Source organism: Mytilus trossulus, chromosome 4, assembly GCF_036588685.1.
Source record: "Mytilus trossulus isolate FHL-02 chromosome 4, PNRI_Mtr1.1.1.hap1, whole genome shotgun sequence".
Taxonomy (NCBI): domain Eukaryota; kingdom Metazoa; phylum Mollusca; class Bivalvia; order Mytilida; family Mytilidae; genus Mytilus; species Mytilus trossulus.
In genome coordinates, this window is record NC_086376.1 from 69272492 (window position 1) to 69293414 (window position 20923).

Sequence of the window (20923 nt, forward strand, 5' to 3'; positions counted from 1 at the left end):
AAATAAATGATAACAAGCTAAATATAATAAAATGTTTTTTACCAATCAAAATTAGATTAATGAAATCAAAAATAAACTAATTTATTTTACAGGAGGCGCTGTGGCTCTTCTGGTAATGACATTTATACGATGTTTAACATCAGGATTGGAACTGAGTTACAGCCTTTACTTTTCCTTTGTCTCCTTCGACAGTTTTAGAAGTGGCAACACCAGTGTTGTTAGGTAAGGAATATTTTATATGCATGAGACATCTTCCTGTTAAGCAAATTATTGAACATGCTGTACTTTACATTGGCCAAAAAAAATAAATTAAAATACAAAAACGTGATAGAAAACTGAACATGGAGCAATATGACAGCAACCAAAAGCCAATCAATGCTGTTCAGCATGTCAAAAACAGTACATGTATTTATACTTATATCCTTATTGATGCTTGCTTACCTAAAATAACGATGCCCCCGTTCTGTATCTACATTTTAAATATTCCTATAAGTCAAGGCATAACTAAAGCCGACTTTTTGATACTTTCCTACACGATCTTACTTCTACGACCAGAAATATTTAGGTTCAATAGGAACAGTTTTATATTTCATATGTTTTGCTTTGAAACGACAATGATAAGTACATTAGTATTATCACGTAAATATTCGTGCAAGTATGAATAAGCCAATAAATTACAAACTTACACCGCTAATGGTCTCATACTAATTAGTTCACTCATTTTCATATGACAAAAATAGCCAACCCGTCTAACTTAATGTTATCATAAAAAGACAAAGTTATTTCAGACCAAAGATTATATATATCTAGCCGTTTTAGTGCTATATTTGGTGTAATTTCGTGTAAACTGTTCATGGTCTTATAAATATGTTAAAATGTACCGTTTCTAAAATAGATCCTACTTTACTTTTACTTGTATTTGATGCAATTTTTGTTGTTATTACATCTAAAACAGTTACATAAAACCCTCAAGCATTTATACTACGTATTTACAATTTATACACGCCATGTTCAGCCTTCTTGAATCTGACGTCTTCGCTTTACGGTACATCAATTCATAAGTAAAGGTATATAATTTCATTTTAAAATATTCTTATTTTGTACTAATGAGTAAATATTAAAGATAATCGAGTATCATCGAAAATCAACATGAAATTTGATTAAAAGCCACGTTATAGATGACAATTAAGGGAGCTGTTGGATAAATGTCAACGAGAAAGGAACCAACCGACATAAATAACAGCTATAATATAAAAATGGAAATGGTATGACAGTCCGGCCACACAATTCTTTCCCAATTGAAAAACTTTCTCTAACCTAATGTTTGGTGATATTATCAATTCTAGTGTGATGATTTTGTTTTCCGTTCCTTTTTTTCAAATAAAATTAGAATAAAGGATTTTGTTTATACCGTATTTTGATTTATAGTGACTTGTAGATATTTCCATTATCCTCTTCTTGGTCCTTGGTTGAAACATTTACATTTCGGTAATCATTCCAGGTTTGAAATTCCTTTTTTTCATATTCTGAAAAAACAATTTTTCTTTTTGGTATTTCGAGTTTCATGAACTTTAAATATTTCTCTTTGTTTTCCGAAGAGCTGATTGGGTTATTCGATTACGGTTAAAGCTTAAGAATATTGTCCCGAGTAGACACTTTGGACAAGCTTAGTCATCCGGATAGTAGGGGATGATGGACATTAAAATATATAAAACTCCGTCATAAATCTATATGCATCAAGTCAAAAACCTTGCCATGCAGTGGTTATCCTATCTCTTTATATCTTGATGTTTTTTTTTCATCTTATTTAAGGGAAGTTTCTGTTTAATTCATTCGTGAATTTTTTGGACAAGTTTGACAAATTGTATATACACATCCTAATTGCAAACTATTTAACGCTATATGATATCAATTCATGGGATATTTTCACTGGTGAAATACCAAAAGATATTGCACGCTCATGTTTGAATGGATAGAGAACAACAGCAAATGGTAGGCTGTCGTGATTATATTTTCTCTTGAAAATGTCACAATAGGACTACAACATTTCATACATGTATATTTTATTTTACAGACCAACAGAATATGGAGATGTTAACAGATATTTCCAGTAAGTATTATAGATTACTGTTTATCCTGCCTATAATACAGACGTTATATATACCTTCATTTGTAGGGTGCTCGGTTCTTTATTAATTATAAAATGACATCTGCATTATTTCTTTCTTTGACAAACCGCGAAATGTCTTTAACTACCGGCTACAATTTTTTATGGAAATTGCACAAAAGCCAAAGCTGCTAAATGTTTTGATATTATTCTATTTCTATTTGCAGATAAGGTAGATATGTGGTTTTATTGACTTTTGCTCATTGTTGAAGGCGTCACTGAAACCTTATTTCTGGTTAAGGGTTTCGTGTTTATATACTTTGTTGAACAAAACATATTTATGTGGTAAATGCTTCCCCTATTTTGATCATATATGTACAGAGTTCATGCAATTATGAAAACTTCAACAATCGAAATTACTTTATAAACACAAAAGTACTAATTAAACATATACAACATCCCGATTATAAAATTAGTATTTTTGAATCTTTCAAATTCTTACTGCCTACTGCATATAAATTTATGTCTCATCGGCAATCATAATACATCTCCTTTTTATATTTCAAACCATTCACATATGAAATTATCACTTCAACGACAATGACAGTTTTTTTTATACTACATAAATGCAAATGAATAAAGATACATAAAACAATCTCTTGAAGAATAGCTAAGGTGTTAAAAACAGCCGTATATCGGACTTTTATTATTCAGATCATATCTTTGTAACAGTCATTACCAGACACTTTCCACCGTTTTACTGTAGGAGACAATAACATCAATACCAATGCAATTACTAGAATACTTGTATTAGACTTACGTAACACGACCACTTGCATACTAAAATATACATGAACTTATATGCATCAATTGGATCACCAGAATTGTTCGTGACACTTACTGTAAAAAAAAAATTACAGAAGAATATTGAAGATGAGAATAATACAATTATCCCTTAACGGAAGAACACACGCTGATTTGAAGGTTATGCAAGAAGAGATTAGTGTTTTTTTATTTAAAGGTTATCAACCGAACATAAAAATCTATTTGTATGTCTGATTCTACCCACTGCAATCATCGATTATATAAAATAAGAATAACTATCTTAAACGTGGAGAAATATTTCTTGTTATTAATATTACGTTTACTGTTTGGTCTGTTTTATGTGATATCCATTTGACGTGGCTCGGTACTTATACATCCCGTCTATGTGTTTGTATTATCTTTCATTTTTGCTGGTGTTGTTTGTATATGCAACTTTATGATTCTTTGGTTCTTATAACGGGACTTTATACTTTTAAAGATCCAGACATTATGCTTTAGTTCTAATATTATAAATTTGATAATACTTTGAACGGCAAACGACAAAATTATTTTACTCGCGTAGTATTAACCATATATATGGATTTTTTAAAATTTCTTTAAGAATTTCTGGATAATTTTAAATCTTGGTCTGTTTTTGAAATGAATTCTAACATAACTTTTGATTTTTTCAAACCCTGCACATAACCGTTCCCCATTCCCCATGTAAAATTATATTGTTTTGATATACATTGAACGACAAAATGTTTTCCTATGTGACATTTACATTTTTTTTGACGCCAAACACTCGAAACAATGAATGTGTTTTTAATCTGATAGATGCTTTTTGTGCTTGTTTTGTGCTTGTTTGTTTGTCTTGAGATTGTAACACAGTGATGACTGCTGTAATATGACTATTTACCGATTATGTCTGTTTTGTTGATGCATCGTTGTAAAAATAAAGGAATTTGATGCGACTGTCATACAAGTGAGAGATTTAGCACTATAAAACCAGGTTCAATCCACCATTTTCTACATTTGATTTTGCCTGTACCAAGTCAGGAATATGACAGTTGTTGTCCATCCGTTTGATGTGTTATCATTTGATTTTGCCATTTTATTACTGACTTTCCGTTTTGATTTTTCCTCGGAGTTCAGCATTTTTGTGATTAAACTTTTCACATGTACACTAATTGTCCAATTCACAACGGTTGTGCTGAGCTTTATTTAAAAGCAAAAATTAAATCGACATGGAATGTAATTTTTTAAGCCTGTTGTTAAATTAATAAAGACGTAGGGAAAATGCCAACGAGATAGCAACATACCAAAATGAAACATATAGAGGACAAACTGTTATAGTTGGCAACAATCGACAGGGCCTATACATTTGCCCAGTTCTAATTAATTTCATAAAAAATGACAATAGATTTAACAAAACCCATCAGATATCTTATAACAGAACATTCGGATATCACATATGACATCCACTCACAAAGTTCCCGACTTGGAAGAAGTTTATGACTTGTCTATATTGCAGCCTCAGGGTTAATCTATATTTAGAATAGTCAAACTCCTTTCTCTTTTAAAAATCTCGATCAGATATCTATCATACTTAAAAGAGCAAACAGTTCCTTGAAAGTTGTACCCCACATCGTTGTTTGGTACGTACTTTTTAGTTGTCTCATTGGTTATCATACAGCATCTTTTTATTTTGCATATACAAAATCAATATAGTAAACCAACTTGATTTTACATGATTGGCGTGTTAGATTAAAACGCAAACTAAATAACAATGTTTAATCGTATTAAAAAAATTCAAAGCTTGCGGTTACTGGATGTAAGATCAAAGTACCTAGCTCGCTGAAAATAACCTTTCACTATGCCCGAATCAAAAAATTTTTTTTTTCTATTGTAAGGCGATACATAGGGCATTTAAAGGACGGCTTACGAACTAATTAGTTTTTATTCATCAAACTGCATCTTGCATAGTTTAAAGGAGTATATAACTTAAGATATGACAAAAATCTAAAAAAAAAAAGTATTTAAAATTGTAAAGTGATAAGCGATACGAAAATAAAAGTGCACACAGTTCAAGTTTGGCGAAATCAATTTTAGCCAAAATCTCCCCAAATGTTAACGAGTGTGTTATGACGTAAAACGGAGAAACTATCTCTGCTTTTATCTTACATAATGCGTATACTAATGTTTATATGACGTAAAACTTAGAAACATATTGATTTGTCGAAGGACAACCCATAACTTTTAAGTGACTGCGATTCAGCATTTAATTTTTTAATCAAATATAATTACTTTGTTTCAGCGAGAAGTTTTTGCAGAGATCAGATGGTATTGCTGAGCCTGGTCACTTGGTATGGTATCTTCTGCTCTGTCTGTTAGCCACGTGGATAGTCATCTACTTGCTGACATTTAAAGGAACAGCTGTATTTGCAAAGGTTATACATTTAAAGTTAGATTGTATTGCACTAAAGCAAGAAAGAAACAGCTACCTGATCTTGCAAGCACAAAATTTTACGTGTCAATATATAATCGAAATTAATGATGTTTTCAGAAAAATCAACAGTTGACATGTTATTTGATGTTTCCCTAAATATCTAAAAAATGAAGTCATAAGTATTCTAAGCAGAAAAAAAGTACAAAATATTGACAATCAGTTATTAAAGGTCCATTATGAATTGTGGTCTCCAAACTCTTATCATTTCTAAATTATAAATAACTGAAGAAATAAATAAAATGAAAAAAAAAATGGTTTATTCATATTTTGGTGAAAGTAAGAATATAACAAAAAAAAAGTTTCATGTCAGAGAAAGGAGTAATTCCGGTAAGAACCGATTTTGGCCTCAAAGTTCGGGTTCATCTGACGAAAGATTTTTGACCACTTTTTTAACACTTAAGTGTCCATTTCATTTGATTAAATGAGTTTATGTGAAAGATTTAAACTGATAAGGCATTACAAAACGACCCAATTTAGGCTAAAATATGAAAAATCTACCAAATATGCCAAAAAATGACACTTTATGGATTTTTTTTGTCAAAAATGAAAGTGGCCGCTTTCGTGTTCATCCTCAACCTTTATATAATTTATGTATTATCTTCAAATAGAACTTAAATTTCAATATTAAGGATGAACACGAATGCGGCCACTTTCGTTTTACACGGAAACCGTCTAAAATTTAACTAAAATGCTAGAATTGTGAAGATTTCAGTAATTTAGCATGAGTTAATTATATATATGATACATTTGCATTGTATTGTCAAAAACAGCCTATATTTATGTAGAAGATGCATTCTACTGTCCAATAAAAAACGTAAAGTTTATATTGAAACAATTTTGTAAAACTGCTATATTTTTTGGGCCAAAAAGGGGTCTTACTGGACCTACTCCTTTTCAATCGTATAATTAGATGATTTACAATAATAAGTCGTGTTATACAAATTGTATTTTTCCAATTTGTTTTATTTTCAGATAAAGTCCTCAAAGATCATTTGCGTTTTTGTTCTATTTTAAAAATACTCTCTGAAACATGAATTTTTATTTAACCGGTTCCTCTATTAGATGCGGTTATACGAGGTTCTGCTGTCTGTAAATCATTGACAGATGTTATATCGAGCTAGCACATGCTATCGAGCTTCTATGCATTTCCGTAATTTTTTTTCGCGTTAGTGAACATTATTCGTGCGTTTAGGGGCTTCGTCACTTCCGTTCCCATGTTGAGCGAGTGGTTAGATAACTATGATGCTATATTGCACGAATAATTCGTGCAATCTAAAGCAAAATAGATTTTTTTTATTAAATTGGGTTTAGCAAATATCAGAAAAATAAGAATACCATCAGTTGATCAGAAATACATGTAGACTAAAATGAGATAAAAAGGCATACAGTGACATCACATTATTTTTATAATACTTTTCAGTCTGTATACGGTCTGACAACAACAGCCTTTATCTTGTTGCTGGTAGTTCTGGTATATGGAAGATTGAAAGACAACTTGATCAGTTATTCCCGCCATTACGTTGTGACTGGAGAAAATGAAATAACTGAAATCCAAGACGTCAGGACAGTATCAGTTGTTCATCTGGGATCACCAGAAGTAAGAAATACACAGAAGCACCCCCCCCCCCCAAAAAAAAGAAAAAAAGAAAAACTACACACACCACAATATTGTCACTTAAGGAAGTCTCACACATTTCTTGTTACATATATCACTTGAAGCTCACGACTTTAAAATACATAATTTCCAAGCTACTTTTTAATCATAATTTAGCAAGGAGATGTTATATATTGTTACATATTAAATTACAAAATTTCATAATTTATCTTTGACATTCTTGTAATATTCAAAAAAGTAATTATCTGCCGTTATATAACATTTTATTTCATCTTTGCTGTTCATTACAGGCACTAATAGTATATATCATCAAATATTCATAAGGATATCTACAATCATTCTAAAAAATATCTGATGTGTAAACATGAATAGACAACAGACACATTGAAAACAACCTTCATTTGACAGAAACTATATTTTTCATTGTGTACATTATACCAGTCATTACGAAATAATGAGATGTGATATTACTGCAAATGAGACAATGATTTTCAAAAGACCAAGGTCGATGTCAATATCAATATCGAAACAAAATACGGTCTTAATTTTGCAGTGTGCTAGTGACCTAATGCAACATATACGGGGTTAGTATATTTCATATGAGACGAGAGCGAGCAACGCTGTATAGAGGACAAGATAAATGGTTACATTGAACAATATAATATCAATAAAGGCAACAGTAGTATACTGGTGTTCAAAAGTCAAAAATCGATAGAGAGAAAGCAAAACAGATATAAATTTCTTGTATTCGTGTAATATGAATATACTAACAATGACATTCATTATTCTTATTGTAGTTATGGGTTGATGCACTTCTGCTGCACATGAATAGTATTGGTTTGTGGTCCGGTGTACTACCACTTTTAGGAACCAGAATTTATAACAAGAAAGTGGTTGTCAATTCGTAAGTATATGACAATTATATGTGGTATAATATAGCTTCATGTTATTTTGTATAAATATAAGCATGTGTATAAGAACGTGAAATGTTTACTCTTTATCAGTTCTTGTGTTCACCAGGATCCAGTAAGCTCATGATGCTCAATCGTTAGTGGCGTAAGAAGTGTTGGGTTTTCTTCGATTTTTTCCATTGTTAATGAAGTTGTTAACTTTATGGTTTTTGATAACCCCTTTATTAAATTCTCCCTCGCTATGCTCGTCCGAATTTAAAACTTTCTTTACTAAAGTCCTATGTCTGATAAATAAAACAAAACTCTAGGAATATGTTCAGTTGCTTGCAGTAACTTTTCTCTTTTCTAGCAAGCAACGTTTAATAACATTATGAACCAGCATATTATAGCAACAATATTCAAAGTACAAACACAATTGTCCAACACATTTAAATGGACTGAAATCAAACTTGATATATTGATCATACATTGCTATGTTATAATACACTGCAAACTGACTGTCATAGTTAACGTGAGCACTTCCGATGAAATGACAAACACAAATATTCTTTATATTATATAACGGAACCCCAACTTTTAAAACGCCAAAGTATTTCACGTACATATATTACCCATATATACTTATAACCAAAAAACAAGAACCCATTATACAACTACTCTCACTAACCATTTTTAAACTCCTAAATAATATGACTATAACACAGGGAAAACCCCAAGTCTCAACGATAAGAAATGGAAGAGTGTTATTCTTTTTTTGGTTAAAACATACCTGGTATCTATGACGAGTTTATCTACAACAACTGGGTCGATGACACCGCTGGCGGACTTTTTGTTCCTCGGGTCTAGTAGTCGGTACGGTACGTCTCTGTTGACATGAATTATTATTGTTATGGTCATATTCGTACTTTATTTGGTCATTTTTTTTTATTCGAGCGTCACTGATTAGTCTGTCGTAACGCGCTTCTGGCGCAAATACAAAAAATCGATCCTGGTCTTTATGATGAGTTCAACTATAATTGGTTGAATTACATACTATATTATCATAGTGTCTATGCAATGTGTTTAACATGTAGTTCTTTAGAAACTTTCGTCAATTACATTGCATATCAATAGTTTGGACTGTCTAGAAATTTACAACAACCTGGTAACCAGTTGGTATTTTCTGACATAGGTCGATGTTTTGTTTTGTAACTTGTAATAATATGTGCTTCTAGCGAAATTTTTTTGTAGAATTAGTTCGAACAGCTTCTTAAGAATATTTCTTCGGTTACACATGCATGAATTTAAAGAATAAATAAAGGCAACAGTAGTATACCGCTGTTCAAAACTCATAAATCCATGGACAAAAAACAAAAACGGGTAACAAACCAAAACCGAGCGAAACGCATTGAATATAAGAGAACAACGACACAACACAGAAATGCAACACACACAGAAACGGACCAAACATCAGACAAAACACCACGAAAATAACAAATATAACATGAAAACCAAATACATGAATTTGGGATAGACAAGTACCGTGCCACGTCTTATTTCAATATCTCAAAAATAAGAGGAAACACAAACGACTCAACGTTAAAATGCAACACACAGAGAAACGAACAATAATATAACAATGACCATCTTCCTGACTTGGTACAGGACACTTTTAAAGGGGAATAAAAGTGGTGGGTTGAACCTGGTTTTATGGCATGTCAAACCTCGCACTTTAATGGCAAAATTAAATATAACATTGAAATGACAACATACTATTACAGGACTACAATACAAATAAATAGGAGAACATATTAGACAAAGAAAAACATGATTAATAGATTAACAAAAAGCATCAGGTTTAAAATTCAATACGCCAAAAACGCGCCTTGTCCAAACAAGACTCACCAGTGACGCCCAGATATAAAAGATCGAAAGTGAAAAAAGTACAAAGTTGTACAGCACTGAAGATCAAAAGCTGAAAAGGTTTCGCCAAATACGGCATTGTTTTTATGCCCGGGATAAGAACATTCTTATTATATAGAACAATTCATGCTATTGCAAACAGTAAATTTTATCAAATGAATATGAAAGAGATACACACAAAGAAACTGAAGTATTAACTAATTACAGAAAACTAAACCTGAATACATAACCCCTAGATATAAAAGATCGATCGTGAAAAAGGTACAAAGTTGTACAGCACAAAACGGCACAAAAAAAACTACAAGGAAAATAAAAGACGGGGAGTCATGTTCAAATAAATTCATCATAGATACCAGGATTGAAATCTTGTATTTGTGGCAGGCACGCGTTTTGTCTGCAAAATGCTCATCAGTGAAGCTCGAAACAAAAAAAGATTAAAAGGCTGTAAAATGGATTGGAGAAACAAACTTTCTAGACATATTGGTCATAAAATACTTGTTCATAATTTACAAGAGACGGAAACAAAAGATTGCATTATAGTTGATGGCGACCCCATAAAATGCGGCAATATCATTTTTCAATTAATCCCTTTTTGTCTGTTTTCTTCAATAATCTCAAAATATAAATATTTTAACGAAATGCAAACACATAGTTACGTTTTACGACCGAACTATAGGTTGATGGGGCATTCGATACATGTATATGTATATGCAGAATGTGCGGAGTTTTGTTAAGCTTTCTGTTTAGTTTGGTCGCGGTGGTCTTTGTCTTTATTACGTGAGATTTTTGATTAAATACAAAGTTATATATATTTTTTTGTAAAGAACTCCGAGAAAAATCAAAAAGGGAAATCGATAATCAAATGAAAAACCAAAAGCTTAAACACATCAAACGAACATTCTTGACTTGGTACAGCCATTTCATTGTTGACCTTGTTTCATAGATAATAATACCTATTTCTTGTGTGATAGTCTCATACATGTCTTAGCATTCCATAATATTGACAACAACGTGTGACTTAAACAATCAGACATAATATGTTAATTTGTCCAAAGTTGAGGTATAGCCATCAACATAGACATGTATTACACTATAAAAACAAATAACTATTTCAAAAAAGAAATACATAAGATATATGTGACATTGTCGTGATGTTGTTGTATATGACAATACACGAAAGATCCAAACTAATCAATACTCATTTGAATTTAGGATAAGATGGACCTGTCAACATTGATTTCCGATGATATATTGACCATTCAATGTTCATTTATTATTGTCAAAGGCCGTTACATTGTACAGCGTTATAAGAAAAGGATTGCAACATTGACTGCCTAGTTATATTTTTCGCGATATAGCATTAAAAGTTTTTCATAACTAACGATTTCATTATATCGATCATTGGTAATTTTGCTATTTTGTATATACATCGCCCTACTGTTCTTGCTTTAAAGTGTTATTATATAAAGAATTGACATTGCTGTTTCGTACATTTCATTGGCTATTGTTAAATATGGAAAACATCCTTTTTAATATGTTTTGAAAGATGGCCAGGTTAGACTAATATTGAAAGACACAACTTGGCGCACGGTCCATTGTACCCGATCCCTCTTGAAAAGACTACTATAAATCTAGCATTGTTGAAATTGAGTTCCCTCTTCAACATGTTTAACAGAGCTACTCGAAATCTGGCTTCCAAAGCATTGTCCTGTTGTGCACATTACTGTAAAACCGTTGTAACTTACAATCTCGTAACTAGACTACCAGATAAGTGGGTGCGTTGTAAATGGCCCTTGATTAAAAAAAAAAAAGAAATTGGCCACAGTGTACTTTAGCATGAAAATACGGCTTTTTGTGTTATTAAAATTTGCTGTTTCAAAATATTAGAAATTATTATAATTTAAGGAATGTATCTCCCTCATGCAAAGCTCTGATTCCTTTCACGGATTTGGCTATACTTTTTGAACCTTAAGGATTTATAGCTTTTCATCTTTTATATAAGCTTTGTATTTCAAATATTTTGGCCACGAGCATCACTGAAGAGACATGTATTGTCGAAAAGAAAATTGGTACCGTTAATTTTATTGTTCTCACTATTTGAAACCTGGCTTCGTTGAACTCAGTCCTGTCTTACATAGCTACTGCAAAACTATGCCGCATTGTAAAAAGTTCTCTCGTACACATGACTGGAAAAGTGACTTCGTTGTTTCTCTTAAAACACTACTAGATAACTTGTCTCGTGGAACTGAATATTCATCTCAGGAGATTACTAGAAAACTGGCACCATATTGCCTTGTTAGCTTCTGTACACATTACTGAAAATCTGGTATTGCTGAAATAAGTCTTTGACAGAATATAACTCATAAAAAACTGGCCTTTTTGTAGCTGATCATATTTTCAAGTTCTACATGATTATTCGTTTTGTAGTTTTTGGTCTTTCGAATTCCTTCATGAGACTGAAAAAATGAATCCTTTCTTCTGAGGTACTCTCTCTTCTCACGAAGACACCAAATAATCTTGAGAAATAGAAAATATTCTATATCACGTAATAACGTAAAGTGTTGTCCTTACAATGAACGTTTCATCTATTGGTATTACAATTACAAAGACTATTGTATAGTACATAGCTTATTCATAGTTCTAGACAGAAAGAAAATAAGCAACGTAATTTGATCAAAGGTTCATTACATTGATTCAGCGTGATGTTATAATAATAATAGATAATTATGTAACTGTCGAAACTAGGACTGACATTTATTGAGTGGAAATAAACAAGAAACTAATAAATATTTCATTAATCTCTTGTCCGGCATTGACCTAACTGTTCCAGATTATAAACCATAATTATTTATTGATGGTCAAACAACCATGCGTATGGGTAGGTCGGTAATGAACGTTAAGCTGTCATTCTACATATTTAAACCTCTTTATCTAGAACAATAACCTTCGTGTTAACACGATAAAAATATTTAGCTGTAGGTACCAGTTAAGTCGACAAACCTGAAATTCACCCGCTGTGTTATAGTAATCTTGGCTGTAATAATTTGTTTTATATAGCAGTTGAGGCACGCATAACTTACCATGTGAACGCTACCAATCTCGCTTCTTTTAAGAGATTATTCAATTCCATGAAGTTTTTTTTTATTCTTTGATAATACCTTTTTTACCATAAAAACAAACTTCTGTAAATAGTAATCAAAGGTACCAGGATTATAATTAAATACGCCAGACGCCCTTTTCGTCTACATAATACTCATCAGTGACGCTCTGATCAAAATAGTTATAAAGCCAAACAAGTACAAAGTTAAAGAGCATTGAAGACCAAAAATTTCCAAACGTTGTGGCAAATACGTCTAAGGTAAACTATTACTAGGATAAGAAAATCCTGAGTTTTTTGAAAAAAATCAATTTTTCAAAACAAGAAATTTAAAAAATAATTACCATATTATTGATATTCATGTCAACACCGAAGTTGAAGAGCATTGTGGATCCAAAATTCCAAAAAGTTATGCCAAATACGGCTAAGGTAATCTATGCCTGGGATAAGAACATCCTTAGTTTTTTTTAAAATTCTAAATTTTGTAAAAATGACCACATTATTGATATTCATGTCAACACCGAAGTGCTGACTACTGGGCTGGTGATACCCTCGGAGACAAAACGTGCACCAGCAGTGACATCGCCCTGAGGTTGTTAATAGTTATCAAAGGCACCAGGATAATAATTTAGTACACCAGACGCGCTTTTGTCTACATTACCCTCATCAGTGACACTCATATCAAAATGCTCAGAAAGCCAAACAAGTACAAAGTTGAAGAGCATTGAGGACCAAAACTTTTTATAAGTTGTGCAAAATACTGCTACTAGTAATTTAACATAATCTGTAAACTACTATAGCCTTTATTTAATCGAAGAAGGGAATGTTATTTGTTTTGCCGAAGATGGCGTGACATTTTCCTGCTCTTCTTCCATTTTATTATTTTTTGCATACGTTTTTGCTTATATCGAAATTTTATTCAGCCTTAGAAACTGATGCCTTTTTAGATTGTTTTTGTATACTGTGATGAATTGAAATATTTTTTATTCTTTTTATAGGGCCGTTGCTTTACTTATCATTGCATACAGTATATTCCCAGTGGTAACATATCTTGCATTGGAACCATATTACGATATGAGTTGGGATGAAGGATTTATTGCTTTACAGAGAGGTATCAAACCAGGTAGGTATTCAAAAAAGATACTTATCTTCTCGCGTTTTTTTACACTCGCATAGATATAAAGCGTGTAACAGTCGCTAATTCGCACATTGTTGAGGATGGACAACTCGGTTGTAGGGTTCTTCCTTAATCAATAGTTTTAGCCCTAAATGTCATTTAATTAACAGCATTTCTGTAACATCCAACCAAATTGTGGCATTTAGTTTTAAAATTTCTTTAATTTTTTTCGTTTGAAAGAAATCCAACATAAAAGAGAAGGGGATTACATTTATTGAGTTTCATTGTATTTCTGAAGGCGGATTATATGCATTTTGAATACACGAAAAGACGAATAAACATAACTTCACATTTTTTTAATAAACGGCAACAGTAGTTTAACGGTGTTCGAAACTCGATTAAGAAAAAAAAAAACAAATCCGGGTACCAAACCAAAAACTGAGGAAAACACATTAAACACAAGAGAAGAACCAAGACACAACAGAAACAAACCATTTAAATGTAGCACACACAGAAACGAACTATAATATAACAATGGCCATTTTCCCGACTTGGTACAGGACATTTTTAGAAAAAATGGTTGGTTAAACCTGGTTTTGTAGCATGCCGAACCTCCCGCTGTTATGGCAATGTTAAATATAGAATTAAAATAACAGGAGTACAGGAAGTTTTAAAACAGTACTTGGTTAAATTTGTGCGTCCAAAGCGCCATTAATGAGTGATCGCACCTATATAATAATTATAATAAATTTTTTTTATCTCATTCATTGAAGTTAAGTTGGTATAGAGAGATGCACTGAGTTTCTTAATAATTTTTACACAAACCGGAATGAAATGAATGAAAATAATGCTCATAACTTTTGTGCATCCGAAGCGCTCGATAGACCTTTATCGGGAAAACTCAGACCTAAACATGAAAACTGAAAACCAGTGATGTCTGAACTATAAGTAGCGTTATAGCAACTTTATGATCTGCAAGACATGAAAAGAATATCCAAATTAGTTTACGTTCAATTTTTCATGAGATTATTTCTTTATTTATAAACGGTGAGTTTGTTAAAGGAATGTGTAATTGCTTACTAATGGACTGTTGAGTTATGTTATCCGCTGGCACTAACAGTTAAATATCAGAAGTGTCGACTCCATGCTAAAAAAAGATAACACTTTATACAGTCCTATGCACGTTTCTGGATTTAGGTTTATTATATCAGAAACGCATATTAATCCTGAATGTCAAACCGATCTCTTGGTAAAATGTTTACATGCTATGGAATGGGAAAAGGAGAAGTTTCTTAAAATATTTTGTAACTGGTAAGAACGCGTTATCCCAAATTGGACTCCCATGGTTGATATCACAAATACATTTTTATTACAGGATTTATTTAAATAACATTATTCTTCACATTTATGTTTTATTTTGAGAGACAGGATATGTTTGGTTTTGTTTTAACATATTCTCTATGATCTACAATACCGCAAAAGTACATTTATAGACTAGATGGATTGATATGCGGTTTATATATAATACAAACACCTGCGTGACAATTATTTACTGTATGTAGGGTCAAATTTTATTGGACGTGACTCCATCATTAGCATCAATAATTTACAAAAAAGCTTTATTAGTATATATATTTTAATATTATATATACATGTATGTATGACGTAACTTCAACACTTGAAAAAAAGACAATGTAACTACAAATAAGCTCAAACAATAGATTACAATTTACCGGTTTATTTCATTTCATCCAGACAAAAGGTATTGCGCATTGAATTGTGATATTTTGAAATATGTAACAATACACAGCAAATTGCCTTTAGTGTGTAGGTTTAGGTAATATCTTTGCTTAGCATACTTACTAGATGAACTGTGAAGTCAGTATTAAGTTAGGTATAATACATCGCTAAGTCTTACAGAAGATAAGTCCAAGTAATCACCAATCTATATGTCTGTAGGAATAAAGTACTTGGAAAGGAGGGCAGTGTACCTTACTTGAATTCGCGGTTCTGCTAGCAAGCAAGTTAACCAAAGATACTGCCTTTACTAACACACTGAAGGCATTTTGATGTAATAATACCCATGAAAACACCTTTCATAACATTTATACTAGTAATTACAAAGATTTCAACCATAAAACAATACATTGTTTTCTTTTGAAGGGTTATCATACCTGTTTCTTGGCGTGTTTTCTACTGTTCGACATCATCCAGTTATAGCATTATGTTTGTTTATGTTTTGTTTTCTGTTCGGGATGATTCACCAGGTAATTAATCAATTAAGAAAAGGATTGAATTGCATTTTTCGTATACATATTCAATTGGACTGATATTATCAACAATCCTTCTCATAAACATAACGTTTTCTGTTAATAAACAATATTTCAAAAGCAAAACGGTTTTTTCCCCCTTCATTTAAAGGGGTTACTAGCTATGTGGTGCATGATTTTACTCCTTACATGCGCACATCGTTCAATGTTACTGCAAGAATGATATAGATATTTGAAATTTTAAAGTAAAGATCTTTCATAGATCATGAAATATTCCAGAGTTATTATTTTTTACTATTTGCGATCTCGACTAAACGGAGTTAATAAATCTCTACAGTTATACAATGGTAATGTATCTTATAGGTTATCCATCTGTGTGTTATTTGGGAGTCATTGCTTCCATCTCTTCCCAAGATGATCATGAAGAGGATCAGAAGACGCGAGTATCTTATTGGCATTGCGTGTTTCTCATCGTTTCTGCTTAGTGTTCCGTTTATAACGCAAGTAAGTTATTTTCTTTGAACTGTCATCTGTGATCTACCCTTAGACAAGAGGTGCAGGTTAACCCCATATATAATTACACTCTTAAATCAACCACCAGAAGATTCTTTATTTAGTACTACCGGGTCGGTACAAATACTATTGAACTAAAAATTCGCCGGTTTCACAGTAAAATAAATGTCATGAAATTGTGAAAAGTCCAATCAAGAAAACAATTATGTTCATAGCTATATGTATCATCTTAAATTAAAAAAGGATATATTATCTGTTAATAACTTTGAAATTTAAGCATTAATAAAACACTTTCTATTATGTTAAAGTTTTTCTTTTATCTCTTTAAAACGATTGTTGATCTTACAAACACTTAATCAAAGAATATCATGCAATTCTTGACTTGACGTCAAATTGAGAAGTGAAAGACTCATTATAACGACCATAGCAACAATATTATGATAAAATTGAGTATTTGTGTTATGCCATACCATTAGTATATTTAGACAAATATTTACTTACCCTTGCAGGGTGGACTGTTTGTTTACATGCTTGTTAACAGTTACGTAGATAGACTGGTGTTTACCCTGATTATCGTTAGTACAGTGCCAATTATTACAGGATATTGTAAGTACAAATAATACGTCAAAGTCGTTTTCATTGCTTCTTCTCTCATTTATGTATGACTACTCTGTTTATTCAAAATGCGACTTATTGACAGGGATGTTCTTGTTAAGTAACTTTGCCGTTGACTTCAGGAGAAAAATATAGACGAATTCATTTTTGATATCAGTTTGGTAATAAAACAAACAATTGGAAGCTAGAGAACAACAACATTGTCAAATGAAAAACGATGAAAACACAAACATCCGTAAAACTTTCAAAATAGGACGTATCTGCCGCTGAAAGTCAGCTCTTCGCCCGCCTTGTTAATCATGTCGAACATAGCTTTGATTATATCCTATGATAAGGTATCACAATAACCAATTTTTAGATCTTGATACATCACATAATCATTTTCAAAACAGGTGTGCACGTGACTGAGGCCATCGATTGACGACCTAAATTATCCCGTTGACTGGGATAGATTAGGGGAACGTTTGTCTGTAACGACAAATGCTCACTTCTTACTTATTATAGAGTTCTTCACGCCTTTGATAATAAAATAATTTGAAAAATTTATTAGGAATAACCTTTATGTTTTGATTTATGTTATTGATATAAACAAAATATCGTGTTATTCGTCTTTATTTTTTCGAATAACTTTATCTAAGTGTTGAGATCCTTTGGTTACCCCACAGTTTAAGTGTCTTAAACAAGTACATAGTGAGCAGTTGTCGTTACAGACACAATTTCAACTAATCTGTCCTAGTCAATGGGATAGTTTCGGTCGTCAATCAATACGTCTTTAAGCATATTTAAAAGTCGTAAAAAAAACCCAAATAATAAATACCCTAATTTTTACAACACTGGTACAAGAATTGGTCAAGTATTGCATGCCAGGTTAAGGATGAATAGTAGTTCTCTAAATGAACATTTGTTCAAACGAAATCTAGTAGATTCTTCAAACGGCTCGTGTGGTTTGAACGAGTCTACAGGTCATTTCTTATTGCATTGTAAAAAATATGACGAATTGCGATATGACATTATTTTCTCAATTGATTATCAAGTCATACTAAACACGGATTTACTTTTATTTGGATCACAAGCTCTAAATTTAGACCAAAATAAAGATATTTTTGGAAAAGTACAAAAATTCTTACTAAAGTGCAAGAGATTTACAAGATAAATTGTTATTCACTATTTTCACAAAGTTGCATTTCATCTAAACATGTGTATATAGTTTTCTTTTTTCTTTTTTTTTAACTTTTTTTTTCTTCCTTTGTTGTATTTATTTTCATTATTTTAGAATTATATTTTTTTTCCTCAATTCGTTTTTAGTTACATAGTAACTTATTTATTCTTGTTACATATCATTGTAATATTGCATGCTATATTTATGTAATAGTTAACTGGAGTTGATATTTCAAGGCAACGGATTGATATAAGCTATATATAGCTTGTTTCCGAATCCTGTTATTATCGTGTATTTTGTATGATTATATATTTGTATTGATGATGAATAAATATATTTATACTAAATTAATGGCCACAGCCACACTGTTTTGAATATGATATGTTGGTTATGTAAATTCTTGTAAAAAATGTGATATAGTTGCACAAGCAAATTTCCCCTTCTTAAAATAAAATATACCAAAGATGAATAAAAAGTTAAACAAAGACTACAAAAGTTATAACATTAAAAAATAAACCTAACAACCGGTTTAATGTTCACGAAAGTTCATCTCAGAATTGGACACGCGACATGTACGAGTTACAGTTATCAACCTCCTCGTCTATGCTCTTGTGTTGTAAGAAAGACAACCATAGAAAAACTAGATAAAAACCAAACATTCTAACATTTTTAATTCTATAACGAAAGTTGAAATCATGTGCTGATTACGAATGGCACAACAACTGGAAAACGGATTTGTTCAAATTTTGATAAAGTAAAGAGCAACAATACATTTTAAAAATCTACAAATAGTGTATGATAATTGAGCAATTTTAACGGAATGTAAAGTTAAATTGTTATTTGAATGGAGAGTTAAAACATTGACACTCAATCCACATCTTTCTATATCTATTAAGTTCTGTATTTAACTTTCTATGGAAGTATTCCCAAATTATCAATACAGATCAAGTATCATTTCGCGATCCCTATTCATATTCAATCTCCGAACTGGGTGATAAGAAAGAGATATGTACTACAAACATTAGCACAAGTTATACTATATTACCTCCTATAGATTTATAGAGATAGTATTAGTAAAAGGACCGCAAGTGGTGACTTTGTATATTGGATATAGGATGTCCCAAAAAAATATAGAGTTAGTTACCATATATGGTTAGTTACCATATGGGGTTAGTAAGGCGTTACTTCCCTTCGTCACTTCCTTCAAAACAAAAAAAGAAGCAACAACCCTTTATCAAAACAACAAGGTGTTGAGAAAACATCTAAAAGGTTGCAGGATTTCAGACGAATAATTGATGATAAAAAGTTGAAATAAGTTAACATAAAGCTGAAAAGTTGTTTTTGTTGGCATAACGGAGTTATTTCCTTTTCAAAACAAAAAACAAAAAAGAAATCTGAAGGGATTGATCAGAAGAAGAAGTTGATACATGTAAAGAACGATTAAAGTTGACGTTATTGTAGGCATTTGTTTTCTGTATAGACAAATTGAAGTAGGATCATAATACTTAGTATTGAAGACTTGATCACTTTGATATGCAGCTAGTCAAAATACCACACGAGAAGATAGCCGGAAGATGAATTCGCTCTCACTCCGTATGGAATTTACTGACCCCATATATATCGTGTGAGGTCACTGACACACCATGTAACTAATATTAATGGGTTTGAAGACTCATAACAAAATCTTGATTTTTACACATAAAATAGTATTCACATATTTTTGTTATACATTCACCTATATGCACGCATATGGAATTTCATTAAAATGAATCGGCTTATTTTATATTTACACGATAAAAATTTGTAAGATTATTGTTTATTCAGTTGTCCTTGAAATAACCACTCAAAATGTATATAAGATTGTTACCGTTCAACAACTATTGAACAACAGTATACTACTGCTACCTTTATTATTATTATATATACATTAAGGTGGGAGCATGATTTTATCTAATCGATTGGAAAGGATATAGAAAAACATGCAAAATACAAGTTTTTAGAAGCAAAGAATACATCAATATCAAATTTATTTAAAAAAAAAATCTGTTTTTTAAATTAAGTTTTTCGTTATCATCTGTTGTTTTATGACGTATGAGAGGTACATAATACAAATAGGAGATTAAATGAACAAGAAGGAGACAGCAACATAATCAGACAATTTAAAAAAAAAGAGAGGACATATCGTTGAAACTTATCTAATATGTACATATTGTTTCAAAAATAACAATATGATAAAAGAACATGTTATATGATTGCCTATCAGACAAGTATTCTCTAGAGACAACATGACGAACGTTAAAGCTA

The 20923-nt window shown here is 31.5% G+C and overlaps 1 protein-coding gene and 1 long non-coding RNA gene across 2 annotated transcripts in view; one reads left to right on the forward strand and one right to left on the reverse strand.

Moving 5' to 3' along the window:
* LOC134715837 (sodium- and chloride-dependent GABA transporter 2-like) overlaps positions 1-20923 on the forward strand; it is a 64653-nt gene that overhangs the window by 34664 nt on the left and 9066 nt on the right. The window contains exons 3-11 of the mRNA XM_063578337.1: positions 93-222; positions 2075-2110; positions 5229-5361; positions 6841-7017; positions 7833-7939; positions 13944-14068; positions 16226-16329; positions 16696-16836; positions 17355-17451. Of these exons, the coding sequence (XP_063434407.1) occupies positions 93-222; positions 2075-2110; positions 5229-5361; positions 6841-7017; positions 7833-7939; positions 13944-14068; positions 16226-16329; positions 16696-16836; positions 17355-17451 (1050 nt within the window). The remainder of the gene's footprint in view (positions 1-92; positions 223-2074; positions 2111-5228; positions 5362-6840; positions 7018-7832; positions 7940-13943; positions 14069-16225; positions 16330-16695; positions 16837-17354; positions 17452-20923) is intronic.
* On the reverse strand, positions 1435-6933 carry LOC134715838 (uncharacterized). The gene is made up of 4 exons (XR_010106806.1): positions 6834-6933; positions 5219-5391; positions 2928-3007; positions 1435-1526 (listed from the first exon to the last, which is right to left on the reverse strand). It is a non-coding gene; the product is annotated as an uncharacterized LOC134715838 (long non-coding RNA).